The sequence below is a fragment of the Bombus pyrosoma genome, linkage group LG8 (assembly GCF_014825855.1).
Source record: "Bombus pyrosoma isolate SC7728 linkage group LG8, ASM1482585v1, whole genome shotgun sequence".
Classification (NCBI taxonomy): Eukaryota; Metazoa; Arthropoda; class Insecta; order Hymenoptera; family Apidae; genus Bombus; species Bombus pyrosoma.
In genome coordinates this window covers 3,469,788-3,489,726 of record NC_057777.1, presented here as the reverse complement: position 1 = coordinate 3,489,726, position 19,939 = coordinate 3,469,788, and the positions used below count along the sequence as shown (strand labels likewise).

The window sequence follows — 19,939 nt, the reverse complement described above, 5'->3', positions numbered from 1 at the left end:
AAATATATTTAATTACTTCATAACACCAGTACATAAAATACATATAATGTGATTAAGAAAAATTTTTTTTAATTATATCTGGTATTTTTTTCATTATAAATTAACTTTAATACTTAATAAAAAAATACATACATAATACCAGTCTCTTTATGATTCAACTTTTTAATATTTAATATGCAATATTGGTAGTGTTGTATCAGGAGGTTATTGTAATATCATCATTTTTCTTTTGATTTTTTAGTTCTTACATTATGTGATTCTTTATTTAGAACATTGTGTTCCATACATCTTCTTGTAATTCTTAATTTAGTATTTTCATTTCCGCGTGTGAGTGCTTTTTTCAAATTATCTAAATTATTTTGGTCCAAGTTTTCTGTATTTTCTTCATTAATTCTATTCTGTTTTTGATACGATAAAATATCTCTTTTTATAAAAGATATAGATCCTTCATGAAATTCAGATGTTGCACTCTCTTTGTTCATTGGATTCAAATTATCTTCTGTTTTGTTGATAGAAAAATCCTTAAATAGTGCGATCACTTCATTAATCTTACTACAGTCATTCAAAGTTGCTTTCTTTGAATTTCGTGTTTTTCTAGAATTTTTTTGCAAAATTGTATTCACTTTAAGGTCTTCAACTGTTTTAATTAATTTTTGAACATTTTCGCTTGTTGCAAGCTCGTCTACATTATCTATTGTTTCATTCAAATGTTCTGATATTTCTGGTGCTAATAGCTCGATCTTTTTGATTATATCTTTCATCGAAACGTTCGAATTGTGTTGCTTTGTATCAATCAATTCCTGCAACGACAAACTCCTTTTGAATTGATTTGTTTCCTGTTCGGTTTGATTAACAATTTCAGAGTATTCTTCATCGAAAATTTTTCGTCTCGTTAATCTACTATGCGATCTTGTCCTTTTGTATCTGGATGGTGGTGAAGAAGTATCTTCATCGTCACTGAAGTTCATACTAACTTTGGTTAATTTTAAAAGAGGAGGAGTTCGATTACGCCGAAGAGTAATAGGTTTCTTCACTCGAGTATTATTAATAATTGGTGTTATACAAATACTTCCTTCAATGCTCGACTTTTGCACGTATTTACTTATGTCGATATCAGAAGCATCAGGAACTGTAAATTCTGTAAAAAATTAAATATAGTTTTATGTTTCAACTTACATTGTATTTATACATACATAAATACTTACTAGAGTAATCAGAAGGATTAAATATATTTTGAAAACGATAATCAAGCATCAATTCTTCAACAATCATGTATATTGGATGTCCTTTCAATTTGCACATGTTGCATATTCGAATCAGTAAAGAGATGATACTCATTATTCTCTCTTGTTTTGTATTCGAAAAATTTCTCAGGAAGTAAGAGAAGTTTATTAATAATAATACATAATCTATACTGTAAAAACGTTCTTGCCAAGGAAGACATTCATTACTACATGATAATATGTATCTTTTTGTTTTCATCAAGTTTTCCTTTATTTTAAATGCACCATGGAAATGTTGTAACGAAGCTGTGGTATTTTTTTGTAATGCATATAATTGTGCTCTAATATGAGTACTTGTAAATACCAAATAATGATATGATGTATTTTGGCAAACATAACAATTACAATCTTTATGACACATAAATTCAGGTAAATCAAACACTTTATTTCGGAGAACTGGTGAGGTACTATTCTCAGGAAGATCTCTAATAGGATCTATAGTTCGAGTTGGCGTTATTAAAACATTTTCTGTATTCATTTTCGCAAAATTACTGTTCATGGATAGTTTAAATGTTTCAATATTTAGAATATGTTCCAATCCTTGAAGTTTTACTTCACAATCGTTTAGTTGTGTACGTGATAAATCGATGTAACAGAGGGATTTTAAAATTTCCGCAACTCTTATGGTTGCCCCCAACATTTGTGCTGTTTTTAATCGCCGTACTAAATGAGCGCTAATTTCTTGGAAAGATAATAAACAATTCATTCGTAAGGACAAATTAACAGTGGCAGAGAATAGTATGTCGAATCCAAACAGATACTTATGTTGAGGTTTCCCTAAAAAATGTATTGGAATATAATATTACAAATTACGAAGATAGAAAGTGCGTTTATACACAAAAATTTTACATTTTCTTTCAGAAAGTTCCTCGTTTAAGTTAACCAGAGAATACAAAGTTTCAACAATATATCGAGTGTACTCTTCGTGTTTGATATTTTCTTTGTATAAATAGCAATTGTATAAAATTCTATCGAGGCTGTATAAGTATACAGCTATATTTTTGAAGAAAGAAATCCCTGGTAATTTTCTGGATTCATCAAGTAATTTTCTAGCTTCATCATGCTAAGAATAAAATATATGAAATAGTTATAATGTTTTTAATAATTTATAGATAATAAACTTACCATGTTACATTCAAAGTAAAAATCTGATAAGCTTATCCAAAAAATAGCGATCGCGTAAATTATATCTTCATCATTATTATCTTTCAATTTGATGACAAGCTCTTTAGCAGTATTAATCCATTCATAATTAATATATCTCAAAGATATGCAACGTCCAATAACTAAGAAGTTAATAATATTCTAATTAATATTATAATTTCTATATGTTTTAAAAAAAGAATGTTTAATATTTATGTACCATAAATAACTGTAGAATTATCTTGCAATTCAAATGCTAATGCATATGCAAGTTTCCATATATTAATTTCACATTCTTCGTACCTGTATAAATGAGCATATTCACCTGCTATGACTAATGTACGCAAAGTTATCAATGGTTCGTATCCCTTTGCAATTTCCTTCTGTTAATATAAATATACATAAATATTTAGGAATTAATTTTAAGTAAAAATATAATGGAAGATGCGACGATAATCGAACTTACGAGATTTTGTTTTAAACATCTCTCCCACTTTTTTAATGGCACCTGTAAGTATGTCATAAGTCTAGAGTCTTCCTTGATATTTATCAAGCTATAAGCTGGTATTACGTTACGAGATTCATTTTCTCCAATTTCGTTTATTTTTGGAGCATACAATGTGAATTTCGTATTTTCGATTTCAATCTGAGTCCTTTTGCTCACAGCATGCAATTGTGTTACAAAGATGTAAAATTCTAAATTGGCTTGTAAACACAAAACGGAGTAATCCACCTGAATTTCTTTCAAGTTTGAGATAGCTTGCTTAATACATTCTAAAATATCTTCATTGTAATCGAAATTTAATGAATGACATACTAACATTTGGACCGTGTAAGCGTATTGTATTGGGTTTACTTTTAAAGTTTCCAATTCGCTAAGAACTTTCTGAATTGCAACAGATAGATTAACTTTTGCTTCTTGTAAACCTTTTACCTCCTTTAAACATAATTCTACAAGATCGTATTTCGATAATTCTACAGTTAATCCTAATTCTTCTATCTTTGATTTATCCTTCTTCAAGCAAGCTAGCATGGTCATTTCCATAATTTTCTTGGAAGTTACAGACTTGAGTTTTATATTTGTCCACATGCGAAATGCTTTTGAATCTGGATCATTGTAGTTCAATAGCGCATTTAATGCAGTTGCAGTCATTGCTTCTCTGTACATGCCATGATTGTAATGAAGACTACTTATTTTATGTAATATGAAAGCAATGGGCTTTTGAAGATTGATATGCTGTGATTTCGATTCAATTCCATCAAGCCGTATAATAGAAGTAAATAACAAAGAAAATAAAAATATGCTTTCTTCATAAAAGCAACCAGATATTATGCCTAAGTTATAAATCAAAGCGCTAGAGATGGACCATAAATGAGTCCACAATTTGCATTTACATTCTTTCATTTCATAGATAAATGCTATATTTTGTTCCAAAAACCTTCTAGCTATTACACAAATATCTTTTGATAAATCGTTTGTAGAAAATTTGCTAATTAAATTGATACATCTGGTCTTTATAGCTACTGCATTATATATATCTTTTCTGACCATACAATTTTCACTTTGGCAAGATTTACATTTGTCTGATGTCTGTTTGACAAAACATATACTCATAGATCCAACTAGATTCATTATTTCCAACAATAAGTCATTTTTTATATACACTTTCTTCTCACTTTTTATACATGTTTCCCAATATATAAACAATGGTTCTAAAATATGGACAATATTGAATGTAGCCCATTTAATAGATCCTGTATATCCATAGCTTTTTGTAAGTCTTTCATAACTATTGGCCAACTTTTGAATCATTTTAACATCATTTTCTATTAAATATTCAACTGGCTTTAAAAGTATAAGGCATATAGACTCAAACAATAGAAAACATTGGTAACATTCTTCATCCTCAACTAAAATCTTCTTAAAATAATTGCTCATAGTATTTAAAGTTTTGGTTGGTGACTTAAGGCACTTTTCATTAATATTTTCACATATAATTCTACTTGTTATATGAAGCATATGACGACATATGACATGCTTCTCTTCAATGTTAAATAGTAATTTCGTCTGGATTAAGTAATCAGTGGTAAATGTAGAGAAATCAGATAAACATTTATTTGCTTCTGAATTCATGACTATAATTTTATCCAAATATGAACTAATCTTTGAAAGTAATTGCTTTGTGGAATTTTGATATGCAATCTGTATCATTTCTAATTCATATTTTATAATATCTTTTAATTGTAAATTATCTTTGGAACCTGATGGATCTTTTTGTAGAATAAGAAATTTATTATTAACTGCATTATGCCACAAATAAGCTATTTTTACTAACATATCACTCACATTGTCGTTAGAACAATTAGAATATAACTTCTCTGCTTTTAAATAAACACATACATTGTATGCTTCATCAAACATATACATTGCTAACAAGCAACGAATGATATGAAATAAACTACAAACAAATTTATTATTATTTAATATTTTGGTTAAAATTGAACACAGAGCACAAGTTAATTTATAGATCTCTTTTCCCATGGCATAATTTTCTCTATTGCATTTATCTGCAGTGTGCGAAAGATACAATAACAGTTTAAAAATATACCTGTTAATGTCTTCATTTTGTTTGGGTATGATTGTCTAAAAATATAAATATTAAATTTAATACGAAAATAGACACAAAAAGACAAATACAATTATTATTTTATTCTATTATTATTTATTATTATTGTATATAATATATATAATTTATTATCATTACAAAAATTACAAACCTGAATATCTTCTATTATACCGTTTAATTCTCCCGTTTGAATTAACCCAATCCATCTTTTCATTTTTCCATCCATGTTATTTATTTTTGTAATAAATATTCTGATATTATAAGTATTTGATATTTCAACGAATTGTATACTCTATATTTATAAACCGATCATGAATTCACAAAGGTTGCAGATCATTTCACATTTACGCGGTGCAAATGTGTCATGAAATAAATATGTATCAGTACGTATAATCTACATTCAAATAGTGTATCAAGATTTCTAATGCATATTATGATCATGATTGCTATTTGATTTGTTTAGCTTTACATTTTCTCTCTGTCTCTACTAACTCGACTCGTTAGAGGACCATAGTATAAGTAAGTTCCGTATCTATGTTATGTTTGTTCTCTTATGCTCTGCTTCTTCAAGCATAAGAGGTACACTTTAACTTAACCTTAATTGATAGGAAAGTGTCTGAAAGCATATTGTTTAAAAGATTACGTTAGTATTAATTTTCAATTAGAAATGAATTCAAGAACTCAAACTAGAAGAATTCCCGAGGTAGAGCCTCGAATAGATTATGTGCAATGCGACGGGTTAGTAGTCATGAAAATGGTAAAGCATTGTCACGAAGAATCGATGAGTAACATGGATGTAGCTCAAGGTGCTCTGCTTGGTTTAGTTGTTCAAAATCGTCTCGAGATTACCAATTGTTTTCCTTTTCCCAAAAACGATGAGATCATGGACGAAGAAGAATATCAGCTTGCTATGATGCGTCGTCTTCGATGGTAAATAATATTTAGTATTAACAACTTTATTAATTTATAACAGTATAAATAAGCAAAAATCTCCTTTTTTTCAGGGTAAATGTTGATCATTTCCATGTTGGATGGTATCAGAGCGCAGATGTTGGCAATTTCTTAAACGTATCTCTATTAGAATCACAATATCATTATCAAACATCCATCGAAGAATCAGTGGTGCTTATATATGATACAGCTAAGTCAGCCAGAGGTTTTTTAACTTTAAAAGCATACAGGCTTACTCCCCAAGCTATACAAATGTACAAGGAAGGTGAATTTACACCAGAAGCATTACGTACTTTGAAGATTGGTTACGAAAATTTATTTATTGAGATCCCAGTTGTGATAAAGAACAGTAACTTGACTAATATAATGATGTCTGAACTAGAGGAAATGATTCCCGAGGAAGAAGGTACTAAGTATTTAGATCTTGGAACAGCCACAGTCTTGGAAAACCAGTTACGTTGTTTGATGGATCGTGTGGATGAATTAAATCAAGAAGCTATGAAATTCAATAGATATCAGCAGCTAGTTGTTCGTCAACAGCAAGAGAAGAACAGACTTTTGGCTAAGAGAGCTCAAGAGAATGCTGCTAGAGCTGCTAAAGATGAGCCTCCATTGCCAGATGATGATATCAACAAATTAATGAGACCTTTACCTGTTCCTCCTAGACTGAATCCAATGATTGTTGCTGGACAGATTAATACATATAGTGAACACATTTCTCAGTTCTGTGCTCAAAGTTTAGCAAAATTATACATTACTCAAAGTCTACAGAATGCCAAGGAATCGAAATCCTCTCATTAAGATAATCCTAAATGTAACTACAAAATTTCCAACATTAAACATAAAGAAATAATATTAAAAATAATAAAATTTTCTAAGAAAGTGTATGCATTTATATTTAATTTTTGTTGCTCTGTCTTTTTATTAATTATATGTATTTGAAAACTTATTATTTTCGATAAAAGGGAAGCAAAAGAGGAAAGAATTGGAAGAATTCATATTTTTATTCATATAATGATCATTTTAAACATTATTTTCATTGGCCATTTATTAAATATTTAATATATAAAAAACTCATATAAGAAATTGATAATTAAAATTTACGTCGATGTAAAAGAATTTTATTTTCTTTGTGTGTTACATAAGATGAGCAATTTCTCTTTTTAATTCTTCATTCGCAACTGTATAAATGGTTCGTTCAAGTGTACACACCCAGACAAAAGTTTAATAAGCGATATAAGAGTTACTTGTTACTTCATAGAGGCGGATCCGAAATCAGTAGCGGCTCGTAATTTTATACGCCCCGTGTTTCACGGTTTCTAACCTCTAATCACAAAATAATTTCTTCCATTTTTTTTTTCTACTCATCGAATTACATTCCATCGGCCTGTCTATTCCTATCATCTAGAATTTCCTTCCGATTTTTGATATGGATGTGATTAACATATAAGAAATACACCATTCTCCGAAGTCATGAAAGCGTATTATGTTTCGTGGACAGTAGTGGTGTACAGTCGTTTAAATTTTCCATTTATGTGGCACAGAATCGCACACACATTAAAGCACAAATACGTAAATGTCAGTCATACGGGTAAGAAGATCGGTGTAGGTATGTGACCGGGTGCAATCAAACAATTTGAAATAAGAAGACGAAAAGTTGCCGCACCAGTTGTTGCAATTCGAAATTACTATTAGTACATGTACTTACAATGGAGGGCCACCAGGTGTGTAAAACCTGTTAAGAATACAAAAGCGATTGATATATCACTGTTTAGTGTTAGATCAGTTTTATGCATTATGACTCATTCTTTTATGCGAACTTTTCAAGATAACTTTCTTCACTTTCGAATGTATTTTCATTGTATTAACGTTAAATGTTTGTTTTTCCAGGTAAGAGCATTATATGACTTTACTGGAGAGCCAGGAACAGCAGAGTTGTCTATCACAGCAGGAGAAATGTTGACTGTTATGAGAGATAATGTGGGTGATGGGTGGTGTGAAGGTTTTAATCAGAGTGGAAAGTCTGGATTGTTTCCAGCGGCATATGTTCAAATTGTTGACACTTCAGCATCTGCTCCAAGTATACTTAAATTGTTTCATTACATATGAACAAATTTTTAAAATTGCAGAAGTACTAATTTGAAAGATTGTTATATTCAAATTTTTTTGTGCATTAGATGCAATGACATCATCCCAACAAAGTTCAGGGGATTATTGGGATGATGAATGGGATGACGATTCAGAAGTTGGACAAACGCAAGCGTATGTTCCTCAGCAGCAGCAACAACAACATATGATGCAATTGCAACAGCACAATAGTGTTGATTATGGAGATTCAGTTTCTATGCAAACTATTCATTCTGTGATACCTGAAAGGCCTATACCCAACATACCAAAGAAAAATAATAAATTTTCTACATTAATAAAGTCTGGAGAAGATAGTTATTTATTAGGGATGAGAGTAGCAAATGTTCCTGAAAATGAGAAAATATATATTGAGGAAATTGAAGGTGGACGTTTTAGGTGGAGTTCAAGAGGGGAATCCTACAACTGTGTAGTTACATCTCCTAAGAAAGAATCTAAACTGAAGGGTCTTAAAAGTTTCATAGTTTATCAACTTACACCAACGGTATTTAATTTTTGTATCCTTATATCCTTGCAACAATAAATCACAGAATTATCATTGATTCTTTGTTATAGTTCAACAATATTCAAGTTTCAAGAAGATACAAACACTTTGATTGGCTACACGAACGTTTGGAAGAAAAATATTGTTTTATTCCCATTCCACCATTGCCAGATAAACAAATATCAGGGAGATATGAAGAACAATTTATCGAACATCGACGCACACAATTACAAGAATTCGTTGATTACGTTTGTAGACATCCTGTACTGGCGCGTAGTCGCGTATGGGAACATTTTATAACTTGTACAGATGAGAAAAGGTGGAAGGCCGGCAAGAGACAGGCTGAGAAAGATGAATTATTAGGCGTAAATTACTTTAATGCTGTGCAATGTCCTGAAACAACTTTGGATGTTATAAAAGTGGAAATTCAAACGGATGCTTTCAGTAGATTTATAAGCGGATTGGATCCGGTTGTTAAAAATTTTATGGCTATGGCTGTTGATCAAACAAAGAAAAGCCTTCTTTATAAGAGAGAATTTCAAAAAATTGGTCAAAGCTTTAGTGCATTAAGTCATGCTTTAGAAGGCGACGATAGTAGTCGAGGAAGATTGACTTACGCGTTAAAAATAACGGGAGATGCTTATAACGATATCGGCAAGTTATACGAAGAACAGCCTAAGTTTGATTGGGAACCTTTGTCTGATAAATTTCATATTTATAGAGGAATCATCAGTAGTTTCCCAGATGTAATTAGCATACACAAGGTAACTGATAAGAAAGATTTTATTCTTTAAGGTATAGTCTTATGAAGAAATTTTGGTATTATTAATTTGCTTTATTCTTTTTCTTTAACCTGTTTAGACTGCTGTACAAAAACGTAAAGATTACGAAAGGTTAGTAAGTGAACATAAAATGGAGCCGCAACAATTGCGAGATTTATCTCATCGAACCGACGTAATAGCACGAGCTCTTCTCGCCGAAGAAACGCATTTTCAAACAGAACAAGAAATACATTTAACTCAAGCAATGAAAACGCATCTCGCGGAGCAAATTAAGTTTTATCAAAAGATTGTAGATAAATTACGGGAAGCGTTAAATGCATACGAAGGCTAAAATATGTGTATTTAATATAATGTAAGGTTGCTTCGTTTGTAATATCATTTGGTATAATACATAATATTAAAAGTGTTCATTTAGTTCAAAATGTATGAACTATATGAAATTCTAAAACTTTATGTTGAATTATTGATAAGTGTTGATTACAGAAAAGTTATACCAATTACACATAAGGGGCCAACAGTTTATTTTCAGATGTTACTACCAAAAACTTAACATATATAGGAATGTGCAAGTATATTTTCTATTTATAGTATTTTTTCACACTTATTTCAGTTGTATAACTAAGTTGATTGAAATAACCAATCAAACAGAAATCATATTAATCTACATTAAAGTAGAAATAAAATGCGATTTCCGGGAAGGAAGAAGCATCAACTAAACGGTATTATTAACGATGCCTAGTAATATATTGAATGTCAATATTAATGTTAATCTCTCGTGGCTGCTACTTCGGAAATTTATAGAATCATTCATTGTGTAATTTATTATTCTTTACGTATTTCAACTATGAATATTAATTTAATTTTCAATTTTTTTACTAAGTACAGTTATATAGTTATATATATATATATATCATTTGTATGTTTCATTATATAGTACTAATAACTACTTGGAATTTAAGCCAAACTTTAAACATATTATATCGAAATCAATGTGTAGTAGGAGCATCATAGCAAACTACAGTCTAACACAAAAGTTTACATTACATTTTATAATAAATGTAAAGTTTATTATTTTTTATCACCACAGTTAACAAATATTAATATTATTTGTTAATTATATAATTGTATATTACTGTATAATAAATAAACTTTACAAACACATTGCCATGAATTTAAGGAATAGTAAAGATTTATACTAGTATAAATAAAAATTAAGTAAGATGTAAGTAGTTGTAAAAAGATCAATTTATATGGTGTAATGTAAACTTCTTTTGTCAAGTTATTGAATGCATTTATTTATTACACTATTCTTGTACTCGAACTAATTAATTTTTTCATATTCCGTAAAAAAAAACATCGTTTTACATGATTCATGGATTATCAGTCCACAATTTTGTATTTCATAAAGGCAGCCACTGTATGTCGATAAATCATTAATATAAAATGTAATAATCATGTAAATTTCTTATTTTGTCTATATAATATGCAAACTGAAACTGCTACACATTTATCAGTTAACAAATTATAAAATAAAGCATATCATTGTTAATGTATTTAAAATAATTTGTATAAAAAAATAGCCTAATTTTAAACACAAACACACGCAATTCTGTAAATGTTATAATATGATTATTATTATTGTTATCATTTGCATCGTCCATATTTCTATTATATTTGCATTCGTTTTCATTTCCGAAAGGAAAACTTCCATTAAATGTGCATTAAATTAAAGTGCGATTAATTTACTTATTTTGTAGTTTATAAGCGTTCCGATATTTCTGTTTTATTTTTAATTAACAATCTTACAACTCAGGATGACTATAGAAAAGAATGATTACATTAATGTGATACTCAACAAGTTAAGACAGCTAAATATATATATATATATATATCAGTATGTGTATATATATATACATATTTTTTTATTCGTCAACATTCCATGAAATAGTAGTATCGAACATCCGTTTTGTAGCACCATAATTAAGAAATTAAAAAAGATCTTATTAATTTCGAAATACTTGATATCCGCTTTCTATAGTCCTCAAACTTACAAACCAGTTTTTTCTATTTTTGAACGAAAAAAATTAGTCTGTCTGATGAAGCAATATATTATTAAAAATTTAATCGATCTTATTTTCGAAAATATCGGCTATTCGAATATAATATGCAATTTACAAAAATTCGATATTTTACATGCCTAAAACAAATTAGCGATTTCAACAGCTCTTTTTGGATGTGTGGAATACATTGGCACTGTAAATTGGTTTGATAGATTCTGATTTGCTAAAATTTTCTGCATAGAGTTAATAAATTTGTGTCATTAAATTTTTTCTAACGATTCTGATCCTCTGTATCAAGTACAATTAACAATGAAACGTCTGATAATAATCATTCTCACATGCACAAATTGTAAGCATAACAATTACAAGACTTGTGCAATGAGAAAAAGTTACAATAGGAAGAAGTTATTCTTGTAATCGATCAGTAAATATAGGAGCTCAATTACGCTTAATTTATAGGCAACAGTTAAAACATTTTAGACAACAGTGCATTCTCCCTCCCTCTCGCTCTCTTTCTTCCTTTCACTCTCTTCCTCGTTCGCTCCATACACACTCTTATCAGTCTGATGTTATTTTTTTTCTCATCGAATAAAACTGCAGTAACAAGTTGTTGTTTTCATTGCTATTTAAAATCAGCTTATTTTTATAATCACATTTTGCAATATTCCTGCCGATATGTTTATTCATGTGGCACGGTTTTATCGTTTTCTTCTCTTTTTTTATAATTCGTTTCTAAATACAAGCTAAGCTCCTTTTCTTTTATTTCCTTCTAAAATTTTTAAGTTACAAGCTCATATGCACAATATATTTAGCGTAAAAAAATGCTCATTAACGAACCTTTCTTATTAGATGACACGATGCTGGTTATAAAAAGATTACAATAAAATTACATAATTTTATTAAATATCTGAATTCAAATATTTTTTTGTGAGATATTATAATGCAAATAAATATTTAGATTAGGATATAGAAATAGAAATCTATTTTCTAAATAAAAGATAAATGATATCTGATTCTAATCATCGAGTAACATATTTTTGAATTTAGTTATCTGACATTCCATCATCGTGTCATCCAAGGCACTTTAGAATGGTGCGTTATTTTTTGCGCAATGAAAGACCTGTTTATCAATTGAAATTTTTGATACTACAATGTTTCGACAAGAAACAAAATGATGATCATTGTATGTATCTTAACTTCCATCATATACGTCGTGTTCTAAATCAATTTATATGTAGTTTGTTTAATTTTATTAGAACAATGTCTATCTTATAATTAATATAATTATTATCGATTTCAAAATTATTATGTAGCGTTAACACGAATCCCTTTTTTATATAGTTATGGATTACATGAATAGTGCCCGGTACACGGACGGATGTCTAATATGAGAGTTCAGAGTGATTACTATATTTATTGTTTAAAGATAAAGAGATAGCAATTTATGACAAAAGGAGTGCCCGCTCGATAAACAGCAATAATTTTCTCTATCATAGTATGTATGTAACATATATGATCCTTTTAGATTTCATTGAGTACAATTTAGATTTATTTCAAAAGGACACTGAAAAAACATTGAATTTTGTCGATACAATTTTCCGCATATTAATACATAATGTATTTTTCTCATCTATATAATAAAACGTGGAACTTGATCATCATCATCGTGAAAAATTAATATTTGATACATTCCCAATTAAGAGGAATTTTATATCCTATTTCAATGAAAATTCTCAATATTTATTAGTATCAACATTTTTATATCGATATACCATTGAGTAAGAGACCACAGTAACATCATTATCACAAGATTACGGTATATACGGTATTGCACTTATCTGCAATTATTTGTAAAAAAATAAAGAAATACCACCAAATACTAAAAGTATTTCCGAACATTTCGTTGAAGTACCTGTTGTAATTCAAATACTGAGTACTGTATATGATTCACTGATCCTTCACATTATAAAAAGATACAAATATAAATAGCTAGATTATATTTCAATTCTTTTTTTTTTGGAACTTATGCAATGATATATAATAGCTGTAATCTACAACAAAATATTAAATACAAAAATATTTGTATTGAACTACTCATAGCACATTGAAAGTACTTACACATTTACATCAAGGAACGTAACATATAAAAATAATATGTAAATTCTTTTATAATACAGCAAAATATATAAATCGTTAGCTCTTATCTAATTAGATTTGTGCTTTCTACTTTCTCCGAAGATGAGCCAATTTTATTCTATGCGTTATTTGAAGAACAATAACGATTAATGCTTTTTTAATAGAATAGAAATACAATAAAAACAATTAGATCAGAAGAAATTGCAAAGCGTATAAAAATATAATTGTCTTTAAAAAAATATTATAAAAAAGTGAAAAATTCGACATTATATAATATGCTTTTTATATTTGCATCTTGCAAAAAGTCAATTGGGGAATCGTGTATGAATTATGTACATTTTCCATTAAATTTCAGTGCAACATATCGATAAAAATATCAGTAGAGCAATATACACATATGTATATACATATTAAATCTAATTAGTAGATCTCTGTTTTGGAGTTCTTAAAGTGTACTAATATCACTATGTAACAGAACAAGTATCTGTGTACACAATGTACATATCTTGCAATACAGTGTACTGTACATGACTCGTATATAAATGTTTGCATTTATGTCATAAAATAAAACATGTATAGTAATCATTGAGGAAAATATAAAAACAAATATTGATAAAAATCAGATCTCATACAGTCTCACAACACGATTCCATATGGCAAGAATTCTTTTTCTTCTCCTCATTCGGAGTGACCTGTCTTACAAAAAACTTATTTAATTTGTCTTTTGTTTCGTGTTTCTTGAAAAAGCGCTGTTTCAAAAGATATATTCGATCATATCATTCATTCGAATAAGTACCGCGTAAAAAGCTGCGTATTGGTTTTTATGGAATTTAAAACATATTTAGCCAGAATATAGTAAGATGTTCACATAGCAAAAAATCATCTAAACAACTACTATTCATTACACCAAACCTTATAAAAGATAAAAACTTGTCGTTGTACTGTTCACATAGTTTCTTTTTTTTTCCTTTCTTTATACATTTAGCAGATTTGATCGAGCAAGATCTTTCTTGCGTTACAAGATTTCACAATTAGCATTAAGTTTATCTAAATACATTAACTACATCTTTACTTGATCAAATCAATGCTGTTGACATATCGTCATTTAAAATCACTATTGATGGCTACGGGATTTAATTCTACTGTGAAATATATATTAACAAAGTGAGAAAATCTATTTAGAAATTGTCGAAACAAAACCAACAAAACTGAGAGGGACGATAAAACGAGAAACATTCGGAAAATCGCCTTATATCGCGCGGGCTGTTTATACGTGTATTTAAGTGTGTGTATGTGCGCGCACTCGCGAGCGTGTGTAATTTTGTAATATACACGATCGGTGGCAACCATGTCACAGGAGACCACAATAAAGCGAATTAGCTGGAATCTATACAAACTCTTACCAGTATTTGAATAATAACTCGGTAAGAGAATAAATGGCCACCTGATGGCTTCGATATTTTTCATTAGAAGAAACTTAGCGTGACTCAGCTTTTCTTATACTTTCTTTGCTTTCTAAGATACGATACATTCGTTTGAAATAGAGTAGACAGAGCAGTGCGTGTGCTACCCCACAGCTTGAAGCGTTTGTTGCGTAAGTATAATGGTGAATTTGGAGTGATCGGAATGGGAATAGGACTCGAGACCACCAAGCTTGACACCGGCAATGGTGACTCGCGTATTTCCTTCAATTGAGGTTGGTCGGAGGCTCCACTGATCTGGGTTGGTAACTGGGGTTGGATTGCGATTGATCGGGGTATGGCGTGGGGTTGCCGCTGGAGGGGCCTGTTGATCCTGGGCCCTGCTGCTGCTGGCCGCTGTTGAGTGCCAGCCGTTGCATTTGACGTATGACCGTGGCTGCGTGGTAGGCTTGCTGCAACCATGAGAGAAGAGGAAGACATTCCTACGGAGCCTGGCGAGCAAACACATACAATCAGCAACATGATAATCATCTAATTATACTAACCTTCCACCTTGATTTGGCGAAATTCTTTTTAAGTTGTTCCGATACAGTACCATGGATATTTTTATTGCTAGCAGCATTGCCGGATATCCTGAAAAAAATTAATTGCACGATACTGCATTACATATAAAACATGGCTGATTAAACAAATATATTTATTAATATAAAATATATTTGTTAAAAATGATATGTTAAGCAAAATATATATTGATTGATTTGTTAAAATAATATGTTAAGATATTTGTTTATGAGAGTTACTGAAAATTTTGATATGTGGGTACATATACATTTCACATTTTAATTTAAAATGAGTTATCAACTATTACACACATTGGGAAATTTATACACATACTTCAATAATTAATCTTGTAGGATTAATTAATGTATAACGAAATTAATGTAATCCTTCTACTTACTTAATCCATATTTATCTTATTATTAAGAACAATTCAGTTCCTGTAATATTTTTATTGCTTGCATTTTAAAACACGACTCTTCAAAAATTACAAACATCAAATGTAGAAGACGTTCAACATATTGCGAATTGCGAATTTTTTAATATGACTTCATTACTGAATATAAATTTATGCAAAAATATAATAATTTCAAATAACATAAATCATATACAATATCTAAGTGCAATAATGATCTTACCAAGGATGTGCAAGGGCTTGTTTGCAACTAAAGCGTTCCTCGACATTGACGCACATCAATTTGTGAATGAAATCCTTTGCAGACTCACTGATATCGTCCCAGTACGGCGAATCAAATTCAAATTCACCTATAACAGTCTGGTTAGCTTCTTGCTATAGAGTAGACGATTTTATTATGATTTATTTAATTTTTAAATCAATTATTTTATTTGGAAGAAGTACTGTTAGGTTCTCACACTGTATGACATAAATTTGTTTCTTGTACTTCACTACAAAAAATCCCATTTAATCGTCTCTTTTACTCAGACAATGCGGATATTATAATAGAATTTTTAATGTTAAGTTTTGGACATTAACAACTAATAACTTTCATAAAAAACGCGGGCACACACAAAAGATCATTTACTTACTACACTAGCATGTATATAGCAGCGTACAAAAACTAGAATAATACCTTAAAAATTAAAATTTCAAGTTAATGTGCAGCTGCATGTGTTTGTGAATCCTAAAAGTAGTACCTAAATTGAAGTGATAGTATAGTCCTCCCAAATACTAAAAAAAATTTGTATCCCAAAATAGCTTTATTACCTTTTAAAATTTGTGCAAACAGGTTCGCATCGTTTTCGTCATAAAATGGAGGATAACCACATAATAAGATGTAAGAAATGACTCCTATACTCCACACATCTACAGCTTTTCCATACGGCTTTTGTGCTAAGACTTCTGGAGCTATAAATAAAAAAAAAAGATGTCAAAATACTGTAAAAAAATAAATCATATATACATATATCCAACTAAATAACAATGAGTCATACCAACATATCCTGGAGTACCACAAGCAGTTGCCATAATACCAGAGTCTTCCATTTTTGATAGTCCAAAGTCACTAATCATGATCTTGCTATCTTCATCTGGATTATAATATAAAAGGTTTTCAGGTTTAAGATCCCTATGCACAACACCTTGATCATGCATATAATCCACAGCTTCTAAAACTTGTCTTATTAAACCTGATGCATCTTTCTCTGTATAGGAACCTTTTTCAACAATTCTATCAAATAGTTCTCCACCGGTAACCCTAACATAAAAAGATAAACAGAAATCAAATATAAACTTATAATATGTATACTAATTTATAGACAAATGAAAACACTCACAATTCCATAACTAAATAAACTTTGTGTTTATCCTCAAATGTTTCCAGTAATTGAACAATATTTGGATGTGTTAACCTGGAAAAATACAATATAAGTTGCAATAATTAAACACTTAAGAGAAATTCAAATAAATTTATTTACAGAAGCTAAATATTACCTTCGCAATACTCTAATTTCATTTTCTAAAGAATCTTCTTTTCCTTTCAATGCCTTTTTATCAATGATTTTCACAGCAAACATTTGGCCAGGCTTCTCTTTACTTTCTGCCAAACGTACTTCAGAAAAAGCACCCCTATACAAATAAATATAAAATAAATAAATATAATAATGGAAATCATAAAAATTGACATATTACATTACAATGCATTAAAAAAGTGCATGAATGTAACATGACTTATGCACTTATATTCAGTTACTAATTATTGTGCCAGAACATTTGATACCCAGACTACTGATATAATAATAGACTGTATGCAATTAACATTGACATATTTAATACAAGTGTTCTAATATGACAATAGAATTTTTAATTATATGCTATAGTACTACATATTGATCATTGTTCTAAACGAAAAAGTACTTGAGATAATTTGAATAGCAATATAACTACCAAGTGTGTCAAAAAATTATGATAGTTATACAACATTTATTGCTAATGGGAAGTACTTTCTCTTTCCCAATCTGTTACAAAATATCTTGCAACATTACTAATGGAACTTAATATAGTTAAATCAAATATTGTTTACAAGTATAAAATACAAAATCTTCTTGCAAATGTAAATATATTCATAGTATCTATTTTATTTAATAACAATTTATATTCTTTCTATAAGTTCCATAGTTTATTTGACATAATTTTCATTTGTGTTTAATTGAATAAATAGCAAACATAACCCGTCAACTAAAAAATTCGAAAGCACCACTTTATCATACGTAATACAAATTCTAATTTGAACATTTTAATAAACAGATAAACTAAATGTAAAACTAAAATATCTACATGTGAATAGTTAAATTTGTGCCAATAAGTGGCAGTAATCTTTAAATCCTACAAAACGAAAGTATCTTTTATGAAAGATAAGACATTAAAAATAAACCGCTTTGAAATACTTTATATACATACATCGATAATATTAATTTTTTCATAAATCATCACATAATTTGTTAACTTTAAAAATTAATATTTTTAACTTTTCGTTCCTATAAACATTATATGATGAAAATTTTCTTACAATATATGATGTCTTTTTGTTTGTTTCAACAAGAACGAAATTAAGACATAAAAATTCAAAGATCATAACAGGATTAAGGAAAGTGACTTTGACAATCTTTCACGTAAATTCCGGTCATAAGTAATAATAATGTTTAGGATCAAATTCATGACTAGAATCAATTTTATTAACACTTTAAGAACATAACCCAAGTTAATACTATTTCGATATATGCAAATTTTCCTTTTTTCCTTATTTATGGATATTCTAATGAATACTACTAAATATTATGAGTATAATACAGTACAATATTTTAAATACTATAAATGTTATACTATATCCTTATAAATATTGTACTATATTTTAAGTATATTCTACGCATTTCTGCATCATCAAATTTCCCATGAAATCCACAGTCTAGGTAATTCTTAAGTGGTTAATCGAGCAATATCAAATTAATGACAATATGAAAGACACGAATACAAAATTTTTGTACAATCGGTTCTATTACTTTCCAATACATAGTCCGTAGCAATGTATAGTACATACGTTCCAAGCAACTCCTTTAGGATGTATTTGTCCTCGACAGACGGCGATTTATCGTCTTTCCCATCTTTCTTGATCTTTTTATTCGAATCCTTTTTACCGAAGAGCGGCATCTTCGGATCGTGTTATCACTATACAATAATCACTCTCCGATTCACAAAATTCTCTTTTTCAAAGAAATCTTTCTGAATGATGTAACGTAGAAACGTTCGATCTTAACAGGTTATAAAACTGGTCAACGAGATATCCACTTAAGAAGCGAGAGAGTAAGGAGAAAAAATTCGTCGTTTTGCCTACTAATAGTTTTTGATCGTTCAGGCAGTGATAAATAAAGAAAAAAAATGATCGTCGTCAAACGACGAGTCGAATCATCGTTTCGAGTCACTGAATGATCATGAACTCTCGACCTTTTCGCGAGCAAATGATAGCAGATAGCACCGCGTACGCTACGATGCTCCACTTTGCGCTTATCCGTGGACCGATGTTTGACACGTATTCGTTGCGCGCACTATTCCGCTATCGAAACGTCCTATTCCGCGTATCGGGCTCAGGGTCGCGGCCTCGCGCCCTGGCGATACAGCTTGTACTATGCAGCAGAGATAGCTCTCAATGTCTATGTACTAGATCGCCTCCACTCTCTTTTCTGTCCCTCTTCCTCACTTTAACGCACGGCGATATTTCCTGTTGTCGTTTCTTCCGATATTAGAAAATTAATACATATTCGAATGGATCATGATGCTCACTTGAGTCAACACATCTCTCACTCGATGCTTTTCTCTCATGACACTGTAGCGCTCG

General features: G+C 29.8%; 4 protein-coding genes across 7 annotated transcripts; 2 read left to right on the top strand and 2 right to left on the bottom strand.

The window, feature by feature from the left end:
* Positions 1 to 146: 146 nt before the first annotated feature.
* LOC122569961 lies at positions 147 to 5,447 on the bottom strand. 3 transcript variants are annotated; one of them, XM_043731677.1, is made up of 8 exons: positions 5,205 to 5,447; positions 5,036 to 5,070; positions 2,893 to 4,885; positions 2,647 to 2,809; positions 2,409 to 2,569; positions 2,133 to 2,346; positions 1,206 to 2,060; positions 147 to 1,138 (listed from the first exon to the last, which is right to left on the bottom strand). In XM_043731677.1, exons 1-8 carry the CDS (start codon positions 5,277 to 5,279, stop codon positions 219 to 221), a joined length of 4,416 nt encoding a protein of 1,471 aa, XP_043587612.1. In that variant the 5' UTR covers positions 5,280 to 5,447; the 3' UTR covers positions 147 to 218. The 3 variants fall into 3 exon arrangements, with proteins under 3 accessions (XP_043587612.1, XP_043587611.1, XP_043587613.1); XM_043731676.1 differs by having other exon boundaries at positions 2,893 to 5,070; XM_043731678.1 differs by lacking the exons at positions 5,036 to 5,070; positions 5,205 to 5,447 and having other exon boundaries at positions 2,893 to 4,697; positions 4,774 to 4,885.
* A 137-nt stretch (positions 5,448 to 5,584) lies between these two features.
* Positions 5,585 to 6,891, top strand: LOC122569965 (eukaryotic translation initiation factor 3 subunit H). The gene is made up of 2 exons (XM_043731684.1): positions 5,585 to 5,983; positions 6,058 to 6,891. Exons 1-2 carry the CDS (start codon positions 5,721 to 5,723, stop codon positions 6,803 to 6,805), a joined length of 1,011 nt encoding a protein of 336 aa, XP_043587619.1. The 5' UTR covers positions 5,585 to 5,720; the 3' UTR covers positions 6,806 to 6,891.
* A 166-nt stretch (positions 6,892 to 7,057) lies between these two features.
* LOC122570105 (sorting nexin lst-4) lies at positions 7,058 to 11,146 on the top strand. The gene is made up of 5 exons (XM_043732006.1): positions 7,058 to 7,728; positions 7,895 to 8,084; positions 8,182 to 8,633; positions 8,705 to 9,397; positions 9,495 to 11,146. The coding sequence occupies exons 1-5, from the start codon at positions 7,714 to 7,716 to the stop codon at positions 9,744 to 9,746; spliced, it is 1,602 nt and encodes a 533-aa protein (XP_043587941.1). The 5' UTR covers positions 7,058 to 7,713; the 3' UTR covers positions 9,747 to 11,146.
* Positions 11,147 to 12,869: 1,723 nt separating this feature from the next.
* LOC122570108 (calcium/calmodulin-dependent protein kinase type 1) lies at positions 12,870 to 19,927 on the bottom strand. Of its 2 annotated transcripts, none has more exons than XM_043732012.1 (8): positions 19,145 to 19,927; positions 17,542 to 17,676; positions 17,385 to 17,459; positions 17,043 to 17,305; positions 16,816 to 16,956; positions 16,229 to 16,355; positions 15,628 to 15,665; positions 12,870 to 15,523 (listed from the first exon to the last, which is right to left on the bottom strand). In XM_043732012.1, the coding sequence occupies exons 1-8, from the start codon at positions 19,252 to 19,254 to the stop codon at positions 15,099 to 15,101; spliced, it is 1,314 nt and encodes a 437-aa protein (XP_043587947.1). In that variant the 5' UTR covers positions 19,255 to 19,927; the 3' UTR covers positions 12,870 to 15,098. The 2 variants fall into 2 exon arrangements, with proteins under 2 accessions (XP_043587947.1, XP_043587948.1); XM_043732013.1 differs by having other exon boundaries at positions 15,099 to 15,484; positions 15,578 to 15,665; positions 19,145 to 19,925.
* Positions 19,928 to 19,939: the final 12 nt, after the last annotated feature.

What these genes read in the sequence shown, in the direction of transcription:
- LOC122569961 (XM_043731676.1), bottom strand. Translation starts at nt 5,279, where the DNA reads ATGGATGGAAAAATGAAAAGATGGATTGGGTTAATTCAAACGGGAGAA. An exon ending in TAATTCTACAGTTATTTATG is followed by an intron (nt 2,570 to 2,646) that starts GTACATAAATAT and finishes TTAACTTCTTAG; the next exon opens with TTATTGGACGTTGCATATCT. An exon ending in TAATCCTTCTGATTACTCTA is followed by an intron (nt 1,139 to 1,205) that starts GTAAGTATTTAT and finishes AATTTTTTACAG; the next exon opens with AATTTACAGTTCCTGATGCT.
- LOC122569965 (XM_043731684.1), top strand. Translation starts at nt 5,721, where the DNA reads ATGAATTCAAGAACTCAAACTAGAAGAATTCCCGAGGTAGAGCCTCGA. An exon ending in ATGATGCGTCGTCTTCGATG is followed by an intron (nt 5,984 to 6,057) that starts GTAAATAATATT and finishes CCTTTTTTTCAG; the next exon opens with GGTAAATGTTGATCATTTCC.
- LOC122570105 (XM_043732006.1), top strand. An exon ending in CACTTCAGCATCTGCTCCAA is followed by an intron (nt 8,085 to 8,181) that starts GTATACTTAAAT and finishes TTTGTGCATTAG; the next exon opens with ATGCAATGACATCATCCCAA. An exon ending in ATGTAATTAGCATACACAAG is followed by an intron (nt 9,398 to 9,494) that starts GTAACTGATAAG and finishes TAACCTGTTTAG; the next exon opens with ACTGCTGTACAAAAACGTAA.
- LOC122570108 (XM_043732012.1), bottom strand. Translation starts at nt 19,254, where the DNA reads ATGCCGCTCTTCGGTAAAAAGGATTCGAATAAAAAGATCAAGAAAGAT. An exon ending in CAAGCCCTTGCACATCCTTG is followed by an intron (nt 15,666 to 16,228) that starts GTAAGATCATTA and finishes AATTTTTTTCAG; the next exon opens with GATATCCGGCAATGCTGCTA. An exon ending in TAGCAATAAAAATATCCATG is followed by an intron (nt 15,524 to 15,627) that starts GTACTGTATCGG and finishes TTTGCTCGCCAG; the next exon opens with GCTCCGTAGGAATGTCTTCC.